At 39.9% G+C, this 20,554-nt stretch overlaps 3 protein-coding genes and 1 long non-coding RNA gene across 4 annotated transcripts in view; all 4 read left to right on the forward strand.

The window, feature by feature from the left end:
* LOC148652394 (uncharacterized) overlaps positions 1–20,554 on the forward strand; it is a 73,140-nt gene that overhangs the window by 51,291 nt on the left and 1,295 nt on the right. The gene's annotated exons all lie outside the window — the stretch shown is intronic.
* LOC148652396 (uncharacterized) lies at positions 1,280–7,595 on the forward strand. The gene is made up of 8 exons (XM_088599080.1): positions 1,280–1,506; positions 2,209–2,370; positions 3,839–3,978; positions 4,545–4,623; positions 5,274–5,396; positions 6,143–6,260; positions 6,730–6,798; positions 7,510–7,595. Exons 1-8 carry the CDS (start codon positions 1,348–1,350, stop codon positions 7,593–7,595), a joined length of 936 nt encoding a protein of 311 aa, XP_088455206.1. The 5' UTR covers positions 1,280–1,347.
* On the forward strand, positions 11,289–12,752 carry LOC148652397 (uncharacterized). Its single transcript, XR_015925083.1, has 2 exons — positions 11,289–12,183; positions 12,535–12,752. It is a non-coding gene; the product is annotated as an uncharacterized LOC148652397 (long non-coding RNA).
* LOC148652398 (uncharacterized) lies at positions 17,400–20,521 on the forward strand. The gene is made up of 4 exons (XM_088599082.1): positions 17,400–18,325; positions 18,572–19,012; positions 19,322–19,388; positions 20,173–20,521. The coding sequence occupies exons 1-4, from the start codon at positions 17,669–17,671 to the stop codon at positions 20,274–20,276; spliced, it is 1,269 nt and encodes a 422-aa protein (XP_088455208.1). The 5' UTR covers positions 17,400–17,668; the 3' UTR covers positions 20,277–20,521.

Consider the following 20,554-nt stretch of genomic DNA (forward strand, 5'->3'; position numbering starts at 1 on the left):
CTAGCTTTCTGTTAGCTGTTCTGTGCAGAACAAAACAGGCAACATTTTCAAGAAGTAATTGTAAATTAGAAAATACATATTCTCTAATCCACATCCTTTTTATGTCGATTTTATATTGATTTAAGTTCTCGTTAACCACTGATGGCACCGTTAAAATGCTTTTAACATCTTTTTAAAAAAGCGATTTTTATTTTGTTAGAATATACCCAGGAGACTGCAACTAAACTCATTTGTCTATATCAGTTTCAGGCAGGCAACATGTCTAGTGCTGTGTTCTCATGTTTAGAGCTGTGTTTGTCTGACATTGCTCTTATGTTTCTTGTATTGTATTGGATTTTATGGCCATCAATTAACTACAGAAACTTAAGTTTAATTATAATCTTAAGTGGGCATCAAGATGGCACAGTGTTTGGCATTGCTGCCCTACGGCCCTGCAGCTATGGGCTCATTTCCAGACCCGGGGAGCTATCTGTGTGGAGTTTGTATGTTCTTCTGTAATCTTAACTGCTAAAGTGTTTAATGCATACCTTTAAACTTCATTTCCGTCTTCAAGTACTGAATGACATTCTCTGTCATGTACCACCGTTCACTGCTATACTGTTCTCTTTCATGAGACCTAAATAACGGTCATTATTTGCTTTTGGAAAGCCATGCCTTAAAACGGTATAGACAGATTTACATCATCCTTATTAAATTGATCCTTTACCGCAGCCAAGACAAAAAAAAACTTAACAAATGCTACCAACAAAAAATAGTTCGCTAATTCCTCCAAGCACCTCACCCAGCTGTTTCTTGGAAGAAGACGGTATCAGATTCAACAACCTGGCTGGATGGCTTCTTACAGTATCCCACAACTATTTGTATAAAAAGTAACCTACTGGATTTGACTACCAGTATTTAAGTCTTCTAAAAAATAAGACCAGTTCCCCCCAATGCACATATCTGTAATACCACTTTTATTACATGACCTCTATCTGGGAGATCACCCCTCTTACCAGTACCCTCTGCTTATTAGCTTTTTATTTAATCCAAGTACGTCCGTTACCTCTCAGGAGGAGCTTTATCAAAAGTCTTCTGAACATCTTAAGTAGGGTTCGTATTCATTACTGGAGTAGTTTGCTCAAAGGCCTGTTGACAAGTTAAAGAAGACCTACCTTTTCAAAAATTGTGTTGAGACAATTTCCGCAGACGTCTTGCCAGTTATTTTAAACTACAGCTCACCGTTATACAGTAAGCCGCGAGGCTCAACGTTAAACTTTCTGCAGGCGACGTTATTTGATCACGCGCCCTAAAACTGTTCACGCTCTTGTGGAGTTTGTTGTCGTAAAATTATGTATTCCTATTTGTATGAATATATTTAAAAAAATATGTGACATATATTTAATTTTCGTAAGGGCCGACTTATTTTCGTTTACTTTCGTTAAGATGTTCTTTTACATCCGTGTAACGATGGGTTCAACCGTTGTTGAAGGTTTATTATCAAGCAAAACCCGCTCACTTCTCAAGGTACGATCACACAAACGAGTGTTTGGTTAATAAACGTTTGTTTAAAATACCGCTTAAATTGATGTGATGTTTTAAATGCTTGGTAAGTCAAGAAAAAAGTGAATGATTCGTGTAAAAATGCTATGTGTACACGTATATTTGGTTAGCTTCTTGAAGTACAATTAAATACACGCTGAAATCTAATTTATGATCCCTATCCCGACTCTTTATAGCAAAACCCCAGTTTTTAAGTCGCTTGGGCATTTTACGTAGTTAATCTTCCATATTTAGATTGTCTATAGGAAAAACGTCCCCTATACACCGTATGTTGCTTAGAAGTAAGTTGTGACTTCCTGGTTCCTAACGTACAGTATTTCGGGGACTCCCTGTAATCCAAACAGTTAAAATTCGGATTGTCTTTCAAAAACAGTTTAAACACAAGGTTGTGAGCGTATGGAACAAGCTTAGCCTGCTTAGTCATATTGATGCTGATACACCAGCATCTTTCAGAAAATGGCTGGATGAGATCTTTTATTAAGTTTGCTGCTTTTTATTTAAACAAAACACCCTTCTCTTGTTCAAACCCGGTTTTTATGCTTCTGATGGAATTCACCAATGTCATCTGCAAGTGTCAGACATCAGGGCAAATTCCATGAGAAAACCTGTGTTAAGTAACATGGCAGTGAAAAAGAGCTTGAAAATGGTAAAACTTCTTCCTTTCAGCTGCACCCGCTGCCCCCCGTTGTCATTCCCCCTCTGGCCAGTGGCTACCGGCCAGAGTCGAGGCGCCTCAGACTTCCTGATGTCCACCAGAGCTCCTCTGACTGCCGCAGGGGCAAGCTGGACACTCAGTGGAAAGAGGAGCTCAAGAGTGATCTAGAGAACGTAAGACAGTCTGGAGTGTGTGTCTGAATCAGGGGCTGCTGGGAGTGACTGTGGAAGGGAACAAGTGAGGCAGTTTCACAGGGACAAAGAGCAATGAATGAAGATTGATTTAGGACAGACCTAGGGAGACTTATTCTTCACACCTCAGAGTGTGTCAGAACCACGTTTTCTTTGTTGTCTGCTCAGTGAGAGAAAGCAATACCACAAATGCTCAGAGTACCTGGCTTAAAAAACGTTATCAGCCAGCTTTTACTAGGGTGTGAATCAGAGGTGAATAAATAGAAAACGACATGTCTGAAAAACCCTAGCCTACCTATTAGAAAAAATGGATGCATGCCAAAACACTTGCCTACCGAAAGGATTACTCTTGTTGCTTTTTAGAGATATGAACTACAATCAGATAAAATACAATTAGCTTATTTTATCAACAGTTGTTCATGTAATTATAAGGTACTGTAGCTAGCAAAGTGCATATCAAGATTGCTACAGTAGCTTGCTGCAGCCTTGGTGACATGTTTATCCGTTAGTCAAATGATGGAAACATGGGCTATTTAGCTTACATACACAGAAAGTTGATCAAAAGTTGTTAATTAGTCTTGAGCTCTTACACAGTAAGCCAGGGAAGGTAACTTGTGTATAGTTGAAGATATGAAATCGAATAAACAGTATTTTACCAATAAGTGAAGTAATAAAACAAGCATCTTTTATGGTGCTTTTGACGTTTGGAGTAGGCTTTACAAAATTTAGTTGCATCACAGCTTACTGATTGCTTGAATCCCTGTATATACAGTGCAGTAGACACAGGCCTTTAGCAGATGAACTGGTGTTCAGACATGAGTTACAGCCCTCTGAGCGAACAGGTTGTTTTTACAGGTATTCACCTGTTTTTGACAATGAAAACCAGAGCTCTCTGTTATTATACCGGACCAAATATGAACACATTTTCTATATTTTCATTCAGCATTTGGCTGCGATCTTCATAATTCAGGTCTTTATAGAAAATAACAAAATGTCCAGCATTTGACTGCATTTTTGTTTTTACCTACCTTACAGCAGAAACATTTAAGACAATTTAAAGAGTTGGTGATATTATTTATACAAAACACAGTTCTATTTAATACTGCTATATATGATGCTAAATTATGTTTTTGCTCTTTATTTACGACTGCCTTGCTAATAGCAATAGAAATGTTATTGTTTTTAAAGCTGCTGATTATAGATGGATTTCCCGGTAGGGAGGTTTAGTGTTCTGTATAAATTTCGACAGTCTGTCTTTTTGTGGCTCTGGTTCTGTCTCCTTTTGTAGACTGGAACAAGGTCGCATGCATAGCTGGGAGGTTTTTAGCTCTCTATGATATGTGAGGCATATTACTGCAACCATAAATGTCCATTTTGCCATCAGTATCTTAAGGGGAATTTGTAAATGAAGAAAGTACCAAAGTGCAGTGAAGTATTTGTTGTGTTTCAGAGATCCAAAATGACATCATTTCCAAGGCTTTTGGTCCAGAGTCCGATTTCCAGAGATATCGCCATCTACCACTTAAGGAAAATGGTCCAGGAAAGGGGCTCCAAAGGATTCTTGGCCCAGGAAATGACTGGGAAAGACAGGTAATAATATGCTAACATCCCTCTTGTGCAGGTCACTGCTGCTTAACCTTTCTGCTGAAAAACCATTCAGTTTTTTAATGGAATTTTAAGGAATTCATACTTTTATTTCATTCCATAAGTTAAGATTATTAAGATTAATTTGTGGTAGGCGTTTCTTATGCTACATTTTTGTTTAACGTAGATTATCTTGTTCCAATGCTGAAAGCATCATGAATATCAACAGTGTAGCTACTGTTGGTTCTACCCTGGATTAGTTTCATGTTGTTGAAGCAGGCACCCTGGCCTCTGGATGAGGACTGGATTGATTAGTTACAGGCTAGATTGGCCAAATGGACTCCTCTCATTTGTCACCTTTTTAATGTTCTCAAAGCAAGATGTGTCTCCTTTTTAAATGTAATGACTGCGTTTTGTATGCCAGCTGTAGCTTTAGTTCAGAGATGTGTTACAATGTGTCCTTGTTTCTTTCCTCAAACGTAACACACTCACGACTTTGATTTTAGTTAATGGAAGTTCTTTTTCATTAGTTATCTTATACTCAGTGCTTTCTTTGCTGTTGCTGTGTGAAGGTTCCTGCCTGAACTTCCACAAAAGGGCAACAGACCAACCCAGAATCTGAAAGTCCTGCAGGTCAAGAGACCAATAGAGGTGAGTAGTTAAAAGAAACTTATGTTGTTAAGATGATTGACGTCCTGGACTGGAGAGCCTTTGATGCTCTTGAGATGGGAAAGATTTTGTCTGCTCAGACACAGGCCTGCAGCCCTGGAACCTGCTCTCAGGCTCAGGTAACACAGAAGACATGTCTGTCTAATCACAGAATAATAGTCTTATAAATATAATAGTTATTAGATACCAAAATAGTTTTATTTCACATCACATGTACAAAATAACCATTTCTTTTTTAAATTGAGTGATCTTTCCAAGTACATTAATTCTGTCTAGCCATGCTTAAAACTACGCACCCTTTTATGGTGGCTTAAGGTAGGAGATAGCCTGTATTTCCCACAGAAAGTTTCCTTTCACTAAAAGTTCTTTAACATGAAGAACATTTCAACAGTATGTGTAATCTGATGCTGAATGAAACCCCCTGACTTGTGTTCCAAGCCTTTTCCTTAAATTCTAGTTTGTGGCTGTCCTCTTCTGGCCTACAAACCTGCCAGCATAATGTTGTCATCTTACGGAAATGTCTCCTTCTTGGTTCTTCATACTGTAAATAACAGAACTATCCAGCAAATGGGCTCTATGGAACAAACTCTAGAAAGAGAAAGATGACTTCTGCTGCGCGTCTCTTTCCACAGCTGACCTGGAAGCAGTGGAAGGGCACGGAGAGGGCACACCTGATAAGCATGAAGGGAGAATTCTCAGAGACCCCACAACCGGTCCAGAGCAAGAAGACCCCCAAATCTCAAAAACAAAGAGAGGTACAGCACAGCACAGGTCGAAGGGAGGTCGGTCGCTTGAGGTTCTTGTCAGGGATGTGTCAGGGTTTCAGTTGTATTCTGGGGGGGGGGGGGAATTTGAAACTTTACTGCCCCCTGTCCCATAATGTACCATAATTCTTCAACTGGGAATCCTCATGGTGTGCCTACATTTGTGTCTTCTAATTTTCTGCACTTGCTGCATGAAGAACTACATGATTGTTTGGGTAGATGTTGTAGACCATAGAAACGGGGATTTGTTCTCTGAATCTGAAACTTTTTCCTTCAGAATTTATTTTAGTTTCCTTGAAGATGTTCTTTGGTTAAATCAAAAACCTTACAGCATAATGAGTTCAGTTCTTGATTCTTGATTCATATTTTATGATCGTATTAAGTCCTATTTAACCTTTCTGAATCTTTCCCACAGAAGACCCACTAGAATCATAATGTTAATGTAATATCAAATACATTTTAGATTTAGGAAAACTCTACCCAGTCTTGCAGACACTAATCAAAATGCACTATAGGTGTGCAGAGACAATAACATTTTACCCATATAAAAAGCCTCTTTTTCTCAGTGAGATCTCAAAGTGCCAGCAGACTTACAGGTGAGCCAGCAATCAGACATTAAAGAGCTTCATCTGGTGTTTTATTTAATCAGCGCACTCTAGCCTGACCACAGGAATGTTTTAAAAGGGAAGATACAAAACACCACCTTCATAAAAAAAAAACCTGATTGTCATTTCTAGATTATCCTAGAGGACAATCTAAAGGACAAGTTGCAGGAGAGGATGGACAATTTGAGAGGAAAGCACGATACTGTTAAAAAAGAATATTTAAATGAAATATTTGATGCAGAAAAACAGGGTAAGGTTTTGTTTCCATCCACTAGTACTGTAGGTAAATTGTAGAAAACTATTTTAATGTTACAAGTCTAAATGAGATTTAAATATGGTGGTGCATTTATTTCAAATCAACGGCAAAATGCAACATTGGTAATTATGAGGTGAGAGTAACTTCTGTATTTTCAAGTCACTTGGCAATGTCACATCAACTAAACTGACCAAACCGTTTTTAAAATGAACATTTTCCAAAGCTTGAACTGTAGCTGTTGTACTGTATATTGATATTGCATTAAGAGGCATCATGGCATCATTTACTATCATTTAAATTGTTATTACTTATCCAGAATATATTCTGTATTTTGCAGTATTCTTAACGATTCTCGAATTACTTATTTTGCCTTACATTACTGTTTGTTAGAAGAACATTTTACTGTCTGAAGTAATGTGATTAAGTCAGGTCATTCTAACATTGTGAGTCCTCTATTTCACAGAAAAGTCACAGAAGAATGATAAAGACAACAGATCAGTGATCAAGGAGGACATCTCTACAATTTCTGCAGGTTAGAAAAAATATATCCCAGCAATTTTATTTTGTGTATTTAGTTTAAAAAATATTTTATAATTGAATATATACAGAAGCATGATTCAAGAATTTACATACAATAATTGTAGACACCCATCTGTCTTGGTTTTTAAAAATTTGGCAATTTACACTAGTGAGGTAGCTGATTGACAATTGGATCCCTGAGATCTATAGTCCATTTATGAAATTAAGGCCGAGAATCCTCCTGAGTTGTTTTTGGTACTTGAATGCTTACAATAATAAAGTATAAATGCAGAATTTTAAAATACTGTAGCTTACAGAATAGACAAGGAAGAGAACTGACTTATGCTTTCAAAATTCTCAAAGGCAGTAGCAAACATAATCTTATGGACGTCAGCATCAGCAGTGAACACACAGCAGATTACACAATTAAACACAAACCAGACGACACAAGAGGAAATTTCTTAGAAGCACATTTAAAACTTAGATTAGAAGGCAGTTCTTTACACAGTGGGTTGTAGGAGTATGTAAAAAGCCATCCAGCAAAGTTGTTGCTGAAGTACACTGACTTCTTTCATGAAATGGATGGTTGAGATCCTCAGATAAGTCAGCTAACAGCAACTGATCAGACTAGATGCGCTATATGGCTTCTTCTCATTTGTAAGTTTTCTTATATATATTCTTAAATATAATCTGAGTGAAATTCTTTTCTTTTGCATTCGTACAGATAATATTCCATCCAACTTCTTTGGAGAGATGTCAACCAATTCATCCTCCAGCACTTATCTCTTTAGGCAGCTGTCTGATGGGTAAGCTGTGCTTGTCTTTACTCTAGTGAACACCTGCAGAGGGGAAAAGCATAGTGTGGGCTCTAGGCTGTGTTTGAGAATGATAATGTATACAAAACTAGTAATATTAACTATACTTCTTTGAAAGCAGAGTGTCTAATACAATTCCCGAGTGTGTGAATATGTGTCTTTCCTATGTGTGTGCTGTGTGTGGATAAGACTAGTTATTATTTTCAAAATGTTCTACACAAGTATGTACAGGATTAATATTAATAAGAATAATTTATTTTTTAGGGAAATAAAGATCGTTGAAGACAGCCTATGTGGCACAGTAAGATTTTTACAGTTCTTTTCATGCACAAGGATTCATTTCATTTTGTACTGGACTTAACTATAGAACTGATTTCTAGCACATTGTCACATTGTTCCATTAGTTCCCAGTTGAGCTGGGGCCACGTTTGTTATTAGAATGTGGATGCTGCCACTTTCTGGAACCAGTGAAGAATTCAAATGGGAGCATTGCTCATGTCTGAGATTCATAAAAGGGAACAAAGATGGTGTGGCAGAGTGGTTCAGATGTAGATGTTAAATAACTATCTTTAAAGGTCTGCAGGTACACTGCAGTGGCAGTTAAAGCTTCAGCTGGCTGTAGCAGGGTTGTTTTCTTCTTGTTTATGTATACACGATTCTCCTGTGTTACCTCCCCATCCCTGGGAAGTGTGGTCCACCCGAATAAAGGAGTGCACTAACCATTAAACTGGAGAGTTTTGCTAATGAGAAGGAGTGAGAATAGTTTAGACATGTTAACTACAGAAGCTGGTGGATGTTTTTATGGGAGGCTATAAGTCAGGATACAAACAATTTCTAACAATAGGATAATTCAGGATACACATGTTCATATATAGAAAGAGACTACCACACATGAGAATGATTTGATCATTGGCCATGATTGAGTATTGACAAAGGTTCAGTCCTTTGAGTGACAGAGGATGATGACAGATGATTATCTGTCCATGCAGGGGACTCTGGGACATTAACGCAGAGCTCTCCAGCTCATAGGTGGAGTAAAAATGGAGGCCTCCACTAGCATTTCTATTTACCTGTACAGTATTTTTAATAACTGCATGAACTCACTAGACTGTGATCAACCTGAATATTACCATATTATAGCTGTAGTGATACTTATGCCTGACATCCTACTGGGGCATATCACATCAAGCCTGTAAATTAAAGGGCAGTGAATAAAAGAATGCTAATTTCCCTTTCTTTTCTTGTTTCAAACCAGATAACAATGGTTGAGCTTAATGACCTGTCTGAGAGTATAGTGGCATGGGTGGTGGTGTCTATTTCCAGGGTGCTACTCCCAGCCATCTCTCTGTATGAAGAGAGAAGCAGAAGTCTGTCTCAGAGCTCCTTCCAGTCCCAGGTGCATATCAGCACCAACGAGGAGACCCTGCAGGCTACGCTCAGTTCTCACTCCCTGACCAGAACTGGCTCCCATTGCTCAGTGCAGGTCCAGAGGAAGAGCAGTGGCTTCATATGTGGGAGAAGCAGGACCTCCACTCCCTTTGCTTCACCATGCTCATCCTTGACTTCCCTGGAGAATTACGCAGAGGAACAGAGAGGCAATGATGCACCCAGCCACATAAAAACTGGCACACCCTCACCCAGACTGGTGGATACTGAAGGAAGGGAAAAGATTGAGGCAGATAGCTCTGAACCTCTAAAGAAACTGTTTGGAATCCCTAATTCTACCATAATCAAAAATGCAGACTGTATAGTACAAGATGTTATAGGTAGAGCACTCATTGAAATACAACATCCTGCCCCCCAGGAAGAACCATGGCATTCTCATGTCAGAAGCCTTATACCTTCCTCTAGGTCCAGTAATCTAGCATCTAATATTCTAGATGATGTCCTTGAGTGTGTCAATTCTGCCTTATCAACAAGCATACAACAAAATTCCACCAAGAGGCCAGCAAATGGTGTGCCAGTCCACCTGGAGACCCAGGAGGTGGAATCAACAGACTCCCAGGTTGCCAGGAGGATCTTACAGCTTGTTTCTGAGAAACTTGAGCCTTGTTTCACTGACACCGTTGAAGCAGTGACTCAGGAGGAAATGGAGTCTGAGTTAGGAATCGTGGCATTGGAAATCATCAATGCTGTCTTAGAAGAGATCAAGACAGTTAAAGACAGGCAAAGGGTTAGTGAGTTAACTCCTGATGTTCCGCAAAACAGAGAAATGGTTACATCCATTGGAAGTTCTGTGACCAGGAGCAGCTCCTTTCAGCTTGTGCCACTCAAGCACATTGAGACTGTAGAGGAAGTCTTTCCCAAGCAAGAAACAGAAGCTAAATGTTTTCTGACTTGTGATATAAATCCTCGATCTTTTGAGTCACCAGTGGGAACCAAAAGAGTACTCAAGGAAAATGTAATGGGAATCTCAGAATCTGAGATCAATAATACTCCTAAGAAGCTAGTTAAAAGGGAAGTTAGACCTGTTGCTAAGTGTTTAGCTGATAGACACAAATCAGAATCTCGGGGGAGAGCAACGCTGTTAGTCAGTCAAGTTATGATGAGAGCTGCAGCAAAGCTCAAGTCTTTTAATCCCTCTGATCTTTTGGAGACTCCAGTCAGCATTTCTGGTGAAGCAGCTTTACTAACAGCACTGGATATGCCAAAACATTCCCAGAGGACAGTGTCCTTAGGCTCTTCCAGTTTTTATCTGGAAGTCAATGCAGCAGCTTCTGGTCTTGTTGATGCTATTCTTGAAAAACTTCAGCGTGCTGCCTCCACTGAAAAGCACAAGGATACAAAGGAAGCCTGCAACTCAGATTTCCCACCAGAATTTGAAACAGCAGTTTCATCTAGGCAGGTTCATTCAGTAAATGAAGATGTCTTTAAAACTGTGATGACTAAACTAAAACATTTTTTTAGTCAGGACACTCTGATTGCATTCAGTGCAGCAAAACGTTCACCTGACAAACAAGATAAATTAGATGGCCCCCTGAAACATTTTCCTACTTTAAAACAAGTTCTACCACAGACTAACTCCGGTGAACCTTATTCTTTCAAGGAGAGCCACTTGATGCAAAAATCCGTTCTTCCTATATGTCCCAATGCCTCAGAGCATTTGGGTGTGTTAAGAGATATCAGTTCGTTGAGACCTATCCTGAAAAGTCAGGATATTCAGTTAATGGTGAAAACCTGTGCCCAGGACATTGTCTGCCAGCTAATGCAGACCATCAAGAGTGAGATGAATAGGGTGGAAACAATGAGAGCTACGCTCTCAGAGGAATCCTTGCTGGCAAGTTTACAGGTAGATACTATTATAATACGAATTGAGACTGTTAAAGTATCAGAGCTGAACCTGTCTCTCAATGCCAAAGAGTCTGAGAAAGACAGAAAGGCAGATGAAGAAGCAGTTGTCCGTAAGAAAATATGCTCTCGTCAGCATGTTCAAACTGTCAATGCACCTGCAACAGTATTCCCTTCTCACATGGGTCAGGTCGAGTACTGTAGCCGCAATATTCCTGGACAAACGCCATCTAGTATCTTCCCCAAGCTTCCAAGTCGAATGAGTCTTGTAGCGAAACAGGGAGACACAGTGGCATCTGAGATCAGACAGCTGAGCCAAGCCCTGGTTTGGAAGGAACTCTCTACTTCACCTGATCTGATCAAGGATTCACCCTCCAAAGGAACATTGAGGGAACCAGAGAGAGCAAGAGCTGCCAGTTTTGAGGAAGGAGACCACTCCCTCACCTCACCAACCTGTGCGACTCCTGCTGGAACTATCCAGGCAGCAATTTCATTGTCCGACATTGATTTTATTGCCATGAAAATTGTCGATAGAATTGTGACTAGATTAGAATTATTGGCATGTGCAGAAGATCAATGTAATCGTGCCACTAACAAAGACACAAGTGAGTGTGATGTAACTCCCACCTCTAAGAGTCGAGCTCATGAGTCAGTTGGGAGGATTCACAAGGTGTCCCATGGACTTCAGGTCCCGGGAGTCACAGCAAATGTCTCGCTACTTCAGATAGGAGGGCCAGAAGAACGGGGCTGTTCAAACAGCTCCATTGCAGTGGCTCCCACAATGAACGCTGCTGGGAAGACACTGGTAGGGATTCTCACCAGTAGCATACCCAGTCTGTTTTCAGAGGAACTGATCGATACTGTTTCAAAAGTGATTTCGGAGTCAAGCATCACAAAAAAGTTAGATAACAATCCCAATTCTGAAACAGCAGACAAGAATTTGAAAACATCTGTGTTTTCCATTCAGTTTCTGATTCTGTACGCTGAAAGATCGGTGAGAAAGCTTTTGGAACTGTGTCTGACTTTCCCAGGTTCTCAATCGAGAGAATCAGAGGAACATGATGTTTTTGGTGCTCCACATGTGTTTAATAAGAAATTCTATACCGTTGAACAAAAAATGCCGGGCAAAGAGTCAGTGACGAATTCAGGACATGGCCTAGAGAAGACGAATCACAGTTCACAGATACATAATGATGCATTGGACCTGCTCACCAGAGTTCTGGTACAATTCATCATCAACGTTTTGTTTGCCAGCTATGATTTGCCATTAGAGCCCAACAATAGTGACAGTGAAGGTAAGAAATCAAGTTTTTCTCCACCTTGTTGTTGTCTTTTAAAAAAAAAAAACTATTTGCAATTGAGGACCACTCAGTCAACTCAACTGGTGTAAATGCAGCATTTAAGTATGCATCTATCAAAAGTGTATTTGTATTGTTTATATTATGTCTAACTTTGCTGTATTCTCTTACTATGAATCATGTCGTTTAAAAGTTTGTTGTGAATGTCCTATGGTTGTTTGTAATCATTTTCTGACATGCCATTTTCCCATGCTGCCTTCCATTCAATAACATAACCTACATTTTCTGCTGAATTGTCTACCCTTTCATTACTTACAGTTGATACAACATGCACTTTTATATCACCAGGGATTGCCAGGAGTGTCTCTGTGGAAAGCACACAGGAGACCCTGGAAGACAAAGTGATTCTGGATCGTGACACGAAAAGATTCTCCAAGGGGAACGTTCCTGGCTCTGACAGCACTACTCATTCCCTGCACACGGAAGAAAGAAAAATAGATGGGAAACTTACCCAAACAACAAGAGGAAGACCTTTATTAACCTACGGGGTTCTGCCGCCAATAAAAGAGAGACCACGTCAGGGGCAGCCAAGCAGCAAGGATGAGCCTGGACAACAGACAGTGGGTGAACTCCAGACTGAGGAAGGAATGTCCCCCGGAGAGAGACCGTGGAACAAAAAACAGGAACCTCCTGCAAAAGGTAACAGAGGAGCTGCTCTGGAGCCTATGAGGAGACCAGAAGCTAAGCCAGCTGATGTGTCTTTAGAACAGCAGGTTGAACCTGTTTCTTCAGCAGGGCAGAATACAAAAACCACAACTTCTACAGTAAAATCAACAGACTCGTTTGTCACTGTGTTGAGCTGTGAAACTCTATACGTTTAAAGTATGCATCTATCAAAAGTGTATTTAAGGAAAATTATGCTTTAATTAAATGTTCTATTACTGTATGCAATTATTTTAAGAGTGAATTCCCCATCTGTTTTAGATCATGTTTTACTATTTCCATGCAGTTTTTTCTTATGTTTACCGCCAGACTAATGAGATGGCTTTCAATACTGGTGGTGCCAATACTCATCATAATAATAATAGTATAGGCTGAAAGGCAACTGTAAATACATCATGTAAAGATTTTATTTTTGTGTTATTTGTGTTTATATTATGTCTAACTTTGCTGTATTCTCTTACTATGAATCATGTCGTTTAAAAGTTTGTTGTGAATGTCCTATGGTTGTTTGTAATCATTTTCTGACATGCCATTTTCCCATGCTGCCTTCCATTCAAACATAACCTACATTTTCTGCTGAATTGTCTACCCTTTCATAACTTACAGTTGACACAACATGCATTTTTATGTCACCAGGGATTGCCAGGAGTGTCTCTGTGGAAAGCACACAGGAGACCCTGGAAGACAAAGTGATTCTGGATCGTGACACGAAAAGATTCTCCAAGGGGAACGTTCCTGGCTCTGACAGCACTACTCATTCCCTGCACACGGAAGAAAGAAAAATAGATGGGAAACTTACCCAAACAACAAGAGGAAGAGCTTTAGAAACCTACAAGATTCTGCCGGCAATAAAAGAGAGACCACGTCAGGGGCAGCCAAGCAGCAAGAATGAGCCTGGACAACAGACAGTGGGTGAACTCCAGACTGAGGAAGGAATGTCCCCCGGAGGGAGACCGTGGAACAAAAAACAGGAACCTCCTGCAAAAGGTAACAGAGGAGCCACTCTGGAGCCTATGAGAAGACCAGAAGCTAAGCCAGCTGATGTGTCTTTAGAACAGCAGGTTGTTGAACCTGTTTCTTCAGCAGGGCAGAATACAAAAACCACAACTTCTACAGTAAAATCAGCAGACTCGTTTGTCGCTGTGTTGAGCTGTGAAACTCTATACGTTTTAAGTATGCATCTATCAAAAGTGTATGTAAGGAAAAATTATGATTAAATGTTCTATTACTGTATACAATTATTTTAAGAGTGAATTCCCCATCTATTTTAAGTCATGTTTTACTATTGCCATGCAGTTTTTTCTTATGTTTACTGCCAGACTAATGAGATGGCTTTCAATACTGGTGGTGCCAATACTCATAATAATAATAATAGTATCAGCTGAAAGGCAACTGTAAATACATCATGTAAAGATTTTATTATTGTGTTATTTTGTGTTTATATTATGTCTAACTTTGCTGTATTCTCTTACCATGAATCATGTTGCTTAAAAGTTTGTTGTGAATGTCCTTTGGTTGTTTGTAATCATTTTCTGACATGCCATTTTCCCATGCTGCCTTCCATTCAAACATAACCTACATTTTCTGCTGAATTGTCTACCCTTTCATTACTTACAGTTAACACAACATGCATTTTTATGTCACCAGGGATTGCCAGGATTGTCTCTGTGGAAAGCACACAGGAGACCCTGGAAGACAAAGTGATTCTGGATTGTGACACGAAAAGATTCTCCAAGGGGAACGTGCCTGGCTCTGACAGCACTGCTCATTCCCTGCACACGGAAGAAAGAAAAATAGATGGGAAACCTACCCGAACAACAAGAGGAAGACCTTTATTAATCTACAAGGTTCTGCCGGCAATAAAAGAGAGACCACGTCAGGGGCAGCCAAGCAGCAAGGATGAGCCTGGACAACAGACAGTGGGTGAACTCCAGACTGAGGAAGGAATGTCCCCCGGAGGGAGACCGTGGAACAAAAAACAGGAACCTCCTGCAAAAGGTAACAGAGGAGCCACTCTGGAGCCTATGAGGAGACCAGAAGCTAAGCCAGCTGATGTGTCTTTAGAACAGCAGGTTGTTGAACCTGTTTCTTCAGCAGGGCAGAATACAAAAACCACAACTTCTACAGTAAAATCAGCAGACTCGTTTGTCGCTGTGTTGAGCTGTGAGACTCTATACGTTTTAAGTATGCATCTATCAAAAGTGTATGTAAGGAAAATTATGTTTAAATGTTCTATTACTGTATACAATTATTTTAAGAGTGAATTCCCCATCTATTTTAAGTCATGTTTTACTATTTCCATGCAGTTTTTTCTTATGTTTACTGCCTGACTAATGAGATGACTTTCAATACTGGCGGTGCCAATACTCATAATAATAATAATAATAATAATAATAATAATAATAATAGTAATAATAATAATAATAATAATAATAATAATAATAATAATAATAGTATCAGCTGAAAGGCAACTGTAAATACATCATGTAAAGATTTTATTTTTGTGTTATTTTGTGTTTATATTATCTCTAACTTTGCTGTACTCTCTTACCATATATCATGTTGTTTAAAAGTTTGTTGTGAATGTCCTTTGGTTGTAATCATTTTCTGACATGCCATTTTCCCATGCTGCATTCCATTCAAACATAACCTACATTTTCTGCTGAATTGTCTACCCTTTCATTTCTTACAGTTGACACAACATGCATTTTTATGTCACCAGGGATTGCCAGGAGTGTCTCTGTGGAAAGTACACAGGAGACCCTGGAAGACAAAGTGATTCTGGATTGTGACACGAAAAGATTCTCCAAGGGGAACGTTCCTGGCTCTGACAGCACTGCTCATTCCCTGCACACGGACGAAAGAGAAATAGATGGGAAACTTACCCAAACAACAAGAGGAAGACCTTTATTAATCTACAAGGTTCTGCCGGAAATAAAAGAGAGACCACGTCAGGGGCAGCCAAGCAGCAAGAATGAGCCTGGACAACAGACAGTGGGTGAACTCCAGACTGAGGAAGGAATGTCCCCCGGAGAGAGACCGTGGAACAAAAAACAGGAACCTCCTGCAAAAGGTAACAGAGTAGCCACTCTGGAGCCTATGAGGAGACCAGAAGCTAAGCCAGCTGATGTGTCTTTAGAACAGCAGGTTGAACCTGTTTCTTCAGCAGGGCAGAATACAAAAACCACATCTTCTACAGTAAAATCAACTTTTGTTGACTCGTTTGTCGCTGTGTTGAGCTGTGAAACTCTATACGTTTTATGTATGCATCTATCAAAAATGTATTTAAGGAAAATTATGTTTAAATGTTCTATTACTGTATGCAATTATTTTAAGAGTGAATTCCCCATCTATTTTAATTCATGTTTTACTATTGCCATGCAGTTTTTTCTTATGTTTACTGCCTGACTAATGAGATGACTTTCAATACTGGCGGTGCCAATACTCATAATAATAATAATAATAGTATCAGCTGAAAGGCAACTGTAAATACATCATGTAAAGATTTTATTTTTGTGTTATTTTGTGTTTATATTATCTCTAACTTTGCTGTACTCTCTTACCATATATCATGTTGTTTAAAAGTTTGTTGTGAATGTCCTTTGGTTGTAATCATTTTCTGACATGCCATTTTCCCATGCTGCATTCCATTCAAACATAACCTACATTTTCTGCTGAATTGTCTACCCTTTCATTTCTTACAGTTGACACAACATGCATTTTTATGTCACCAGGGATTGCCAGGAGTGTCTCTGTGGAAAGCACACAGGAGACCCTGGAAGACAAAGTGATTCTGGATTGTGACACGAAAAGATTCTCCAAGGGGAACGTTCCTGGCTCTGACAGCACTGCTCATTCCCTGCACACGGAAGAAAGAAAAATAGATGGGAAACCTACCCGAACAACAAGAGGAAGACCTTTATTAATCTACAAGGTTCTGCCGGAAATAAAAGAGAGACCACGTCAGGGGCAGCCAAGCAGCAAGGATGAGCCTGGACAACAGACAGTGGGTGAACTCCAGACTGAGGAAGGAATGTCCCCCGGAGAGAGACCGTGGAACAAAAAACAGGAACCTCCTGCAAAAGGTAACAGAGGAGACACTCTGGAGCCTATGAGGAGACCAGAAGCTAAGCCAGCTGATGTGTCTTTAGAACAGCAGGTTGAACCTGTTTCTTCAGCAGGGCAGAATACAAAAACCACATCTTCTACAGTAAAATCAACGTTTGTTGACTCGTTTGTCGCTGTGTTGAGCTGTTAAACTCTATACGTTTTATGTATGCATCTAACAAAAATATATTTAAGGAAAATTATGTTTAAATGTTCTATTACTGTATGCAATTATTTTAAGAGTGAATTCCCCATCTATTTTAATTCATGTTTTACTGTTACCATGCAGTTTTTTCTTATGTTTACTGCCAGACTAATGAGTTAGCTTCTGGTTAGAGAACTCACAAGCTTGTGCTTTTTGACAGGCAAAAAGCCTGTTCGTCCTCCTCAGCTGGACAATGACAATGACAATGCCAGTGCCAATGCCAAAGCCAAGGACAATGCCAAGGCTGGTGACGCGGCTGGAGCAAGCAACGGAAGTGTGCCGCTGGTGTCTTCAGCCCCCTGTTCTGACGCATTTGGGGTGAAACGCATCATCAGCGGGTTGTTCGAGAAAATACGGCCTGGATTCCCTAGAGACGACACAGGAGAGCTGGAACTGGTGCCTGAGTCCCAGCTCACTGAATTGACCCTGAAACTCACTGAACATGTGATGAAGAAAATAGTAAGGATTCCCAGCCTTGCTTCGTGCAATGCAGATGAGCAAGAGCATTTACTATTACAGCATGTGAAGAAAACTACTAGAGCTGTATATCGGAGTATGGTGGAGGCGACTGGCTGCAAGAGAGATTTACAGATAGCGGTCGGCTCAAAAAACCCTGAAACAATGAAGAGAATTATCTGCTGTGTTGCTAGACATATCCAGGAGGGAGAGTTTGCGCAAGGCACAAATTCACCTCTGGAGTCCCTCAAACCTAAGGATGACAGCAATCGCACTACGGAGAAAATAAGAGTCATGATTCCTCCTCGTGCTAACAAAGTACTACCTTCCCCAATGAATAGTTCTTCTGATTTCCCCAAGAAAAAGGTGGGTGGCATGAAAGAGATGGCCTATGACAGAGTCTCAGCGGTTGAATCTTTTGACCTCAGAAATGTTTCAAATGAGAAAAGAGAGAGGTTTGCCCCTGAGTCTTCTAAAAAGCCAAAGGAGTCCATTGTACCAAGAGAGCTGGATGTTGACGAACAACACCATGCTAAGGCAGCAAAGAAGAAATCCCTTAAAGCAAAAAAGAAACGCTCCCTGGAGGCTGAGAGTTCAACATCCACATCTCTTCGGCAGCCTTCTGAGCATGAAATAAAGCCTCTTGAGGTATGTTGATAAGAGATTCAAAACTTGACAAAATATATTTAACCCTATTACCCTAATTATTACATTAAGTTAGGAATGGAATTGTGAATTTCTATGATTTGTTAACTTTGATCTGTTTTTAACTGCAGTACCAATCCACACATCAAAATGTGATTTCTGTTCCCAAAGAGAGTCTAGGCTAATTTTGGTGGCAACTAAAAAACACAACTGACATTGAAGTTAACTCTCTCTTTATTTGTATGGCAGGCTAATTTGATGTATGCAGAGTTTCGCCACAAAGAAAAAGGAAAGAAAAATCTTTTCAGGAAGATGGTGAACTTTGGCACCAAAATTAAGAACAGGCTTCAGTTCAAGCTAAGAAATGATCAAAACGTGCCATACTATGAGGCTCACATGTCCTCTGATGCCTTTGAGAGGATGCCACAGGCAGGATCCAGGGGAGAGAGGAAGGAACAGACCTCCGAGGCTCCACATCCGGGAGTGAATTCTGGCTTTCTCCATTTGATTCCCCAAAAACCTCAGCTGACTTCACCTGTGATGCAGAGGGAACCATGCCACAATGCCAGCGCCGACCTTGGTAACTTCTATGAAATTCAGGGCACATCCTCAAGTTTCAACAGCTCTGGAAAGAGGGAACTCATGCAACTGAGGGATAAGAACAGCATCCCACAAACTGTAAGGAAGAAGGTACGGATCTGATTCATGATAGTTCTTTCTTATTGACAGAATTTCAAGGGAGTGTAGTATACAATACATACAGTTTTACTGTGGACTAGGGCTTAACACTTTGTTCCACACTGTGGAAGAGGACCATTGTGGATATGTTATTGCAAACAAAAAGTTATGATACTGTAATATGTTGTGGTTCTGTTGCATTTTCTATGGAAACAAACGTTGCTTTTAACTGCTAATGGGAGGATAAAGTGACAGTAGGATTCGAAAGATTGATGAGAAAACGTTCTGATGCCGTTCGCTGTTTGCTCTGTGTGCACACAGATCTTCGAGAAGGAAAGTGGCCCTCCAGAGAGATATCAATGGAGCCAGCCTCGCAGTGCTATGCCAGGTGAGTTCTATCTCACACTCTGATGCTGTAATAGAAATGTCTGACCATAATACTGAATGGAACTGTGCATTTCCTTCATTATAGGATTTGAAACTGGCAATTAAAAACAAATATATGAAAAGAGGCATGTGAAGTAATTCTGAACAGGTTGGCCTGTATGTCCCCACTGTTCCCTTGAATGTGTTTGAAAGTAATGAACGTTAATGAGAGTAGTGCTTTCTTATTCTTTATCTGTATATATCATTCTGCTACAAATATAAAAAGGACAGTAGCCAAAACAAACCAGTTCAAATTCAGGGGATGACTGGCGAACTCTGTCCAAACTTAAAAGAACTAATGCCCTTTGTAAAAAAGATATTGCACAAAGACATTTTGGGGGCAAACTAATAATACTTCATAGGGGAACCCCAAAAAAGGATTTATCTCAAAGGGGGCCTTCCTCAGATGCACTTTGCGCTGAGTGCTCTATAACAGGTGTTATGTAAGTGCTGGGAGAGTGTGTCTGATGAATGAAATACTCTTCACTAAATCTGTCAGTGACTCTAGCTGCCTCTGTACAGTTGGATATAATTTAGTTTGATTTACTTTCAATTGTGGAGAAACATCGAGACCATGGCTCTTAGTGCCACATACTGTAGTTGTGGGGGTTTAATTCAGTCATTTCCTGCTTGATACTTTTGAGGCATCTGTGAGTAAATCTATGTGCACAGGTCTGACGTTCTAGTTTAAACGAAACAAATTCCTGAATGCTCATGTGCCAAACCAGTCTACTGTGTAATTTCAGGAGTCTCTGCTCCTCAACCAAACCCCAGGGAGAAGCCACCAAAGTCATCTGTGCTGACCAGGGTGTCTGCTGCACTGGCCCGAGTGTTTCAGAAGAAGAAATAGAGAAACTACTGATGAAACCTGACCAGAGGACCAATACTTATTATAAGAAACACATTTCCTGGATTTTAAAAATTAATAGTGTTAAGTTATTCTTGATCCTCTCTTCTGTTTATCTTGACAGAACAGATACGCTAACTGAAAACAGCGTGTCTCATTGAGGAATTTTATTATTGAACCTTATTATTATTAACTACTGTGCCACCGTAGTAAAAGACCTGTGCCAGTTTATTAAAAGATTAAGTTCAGCCTTTGTGATGTGTATGACTTTTGTCACAAAA

This window comes from Lepisosteus platostomus, chromosome 11, assembly GCF_059453375.1.
Source record: "Lepisosteus platostomus isolate fLepPlt1 chromosome 11, fLepPlt1.hap1, whole genome shotgun sequence".
NCBI classification, from domain to species: Eukaryota; Metazoa; Chordata; class Actinopteri; order Semionotiformes; family Lepisosteidae; genus Lepisosteus; species Lepisosteus platostomus.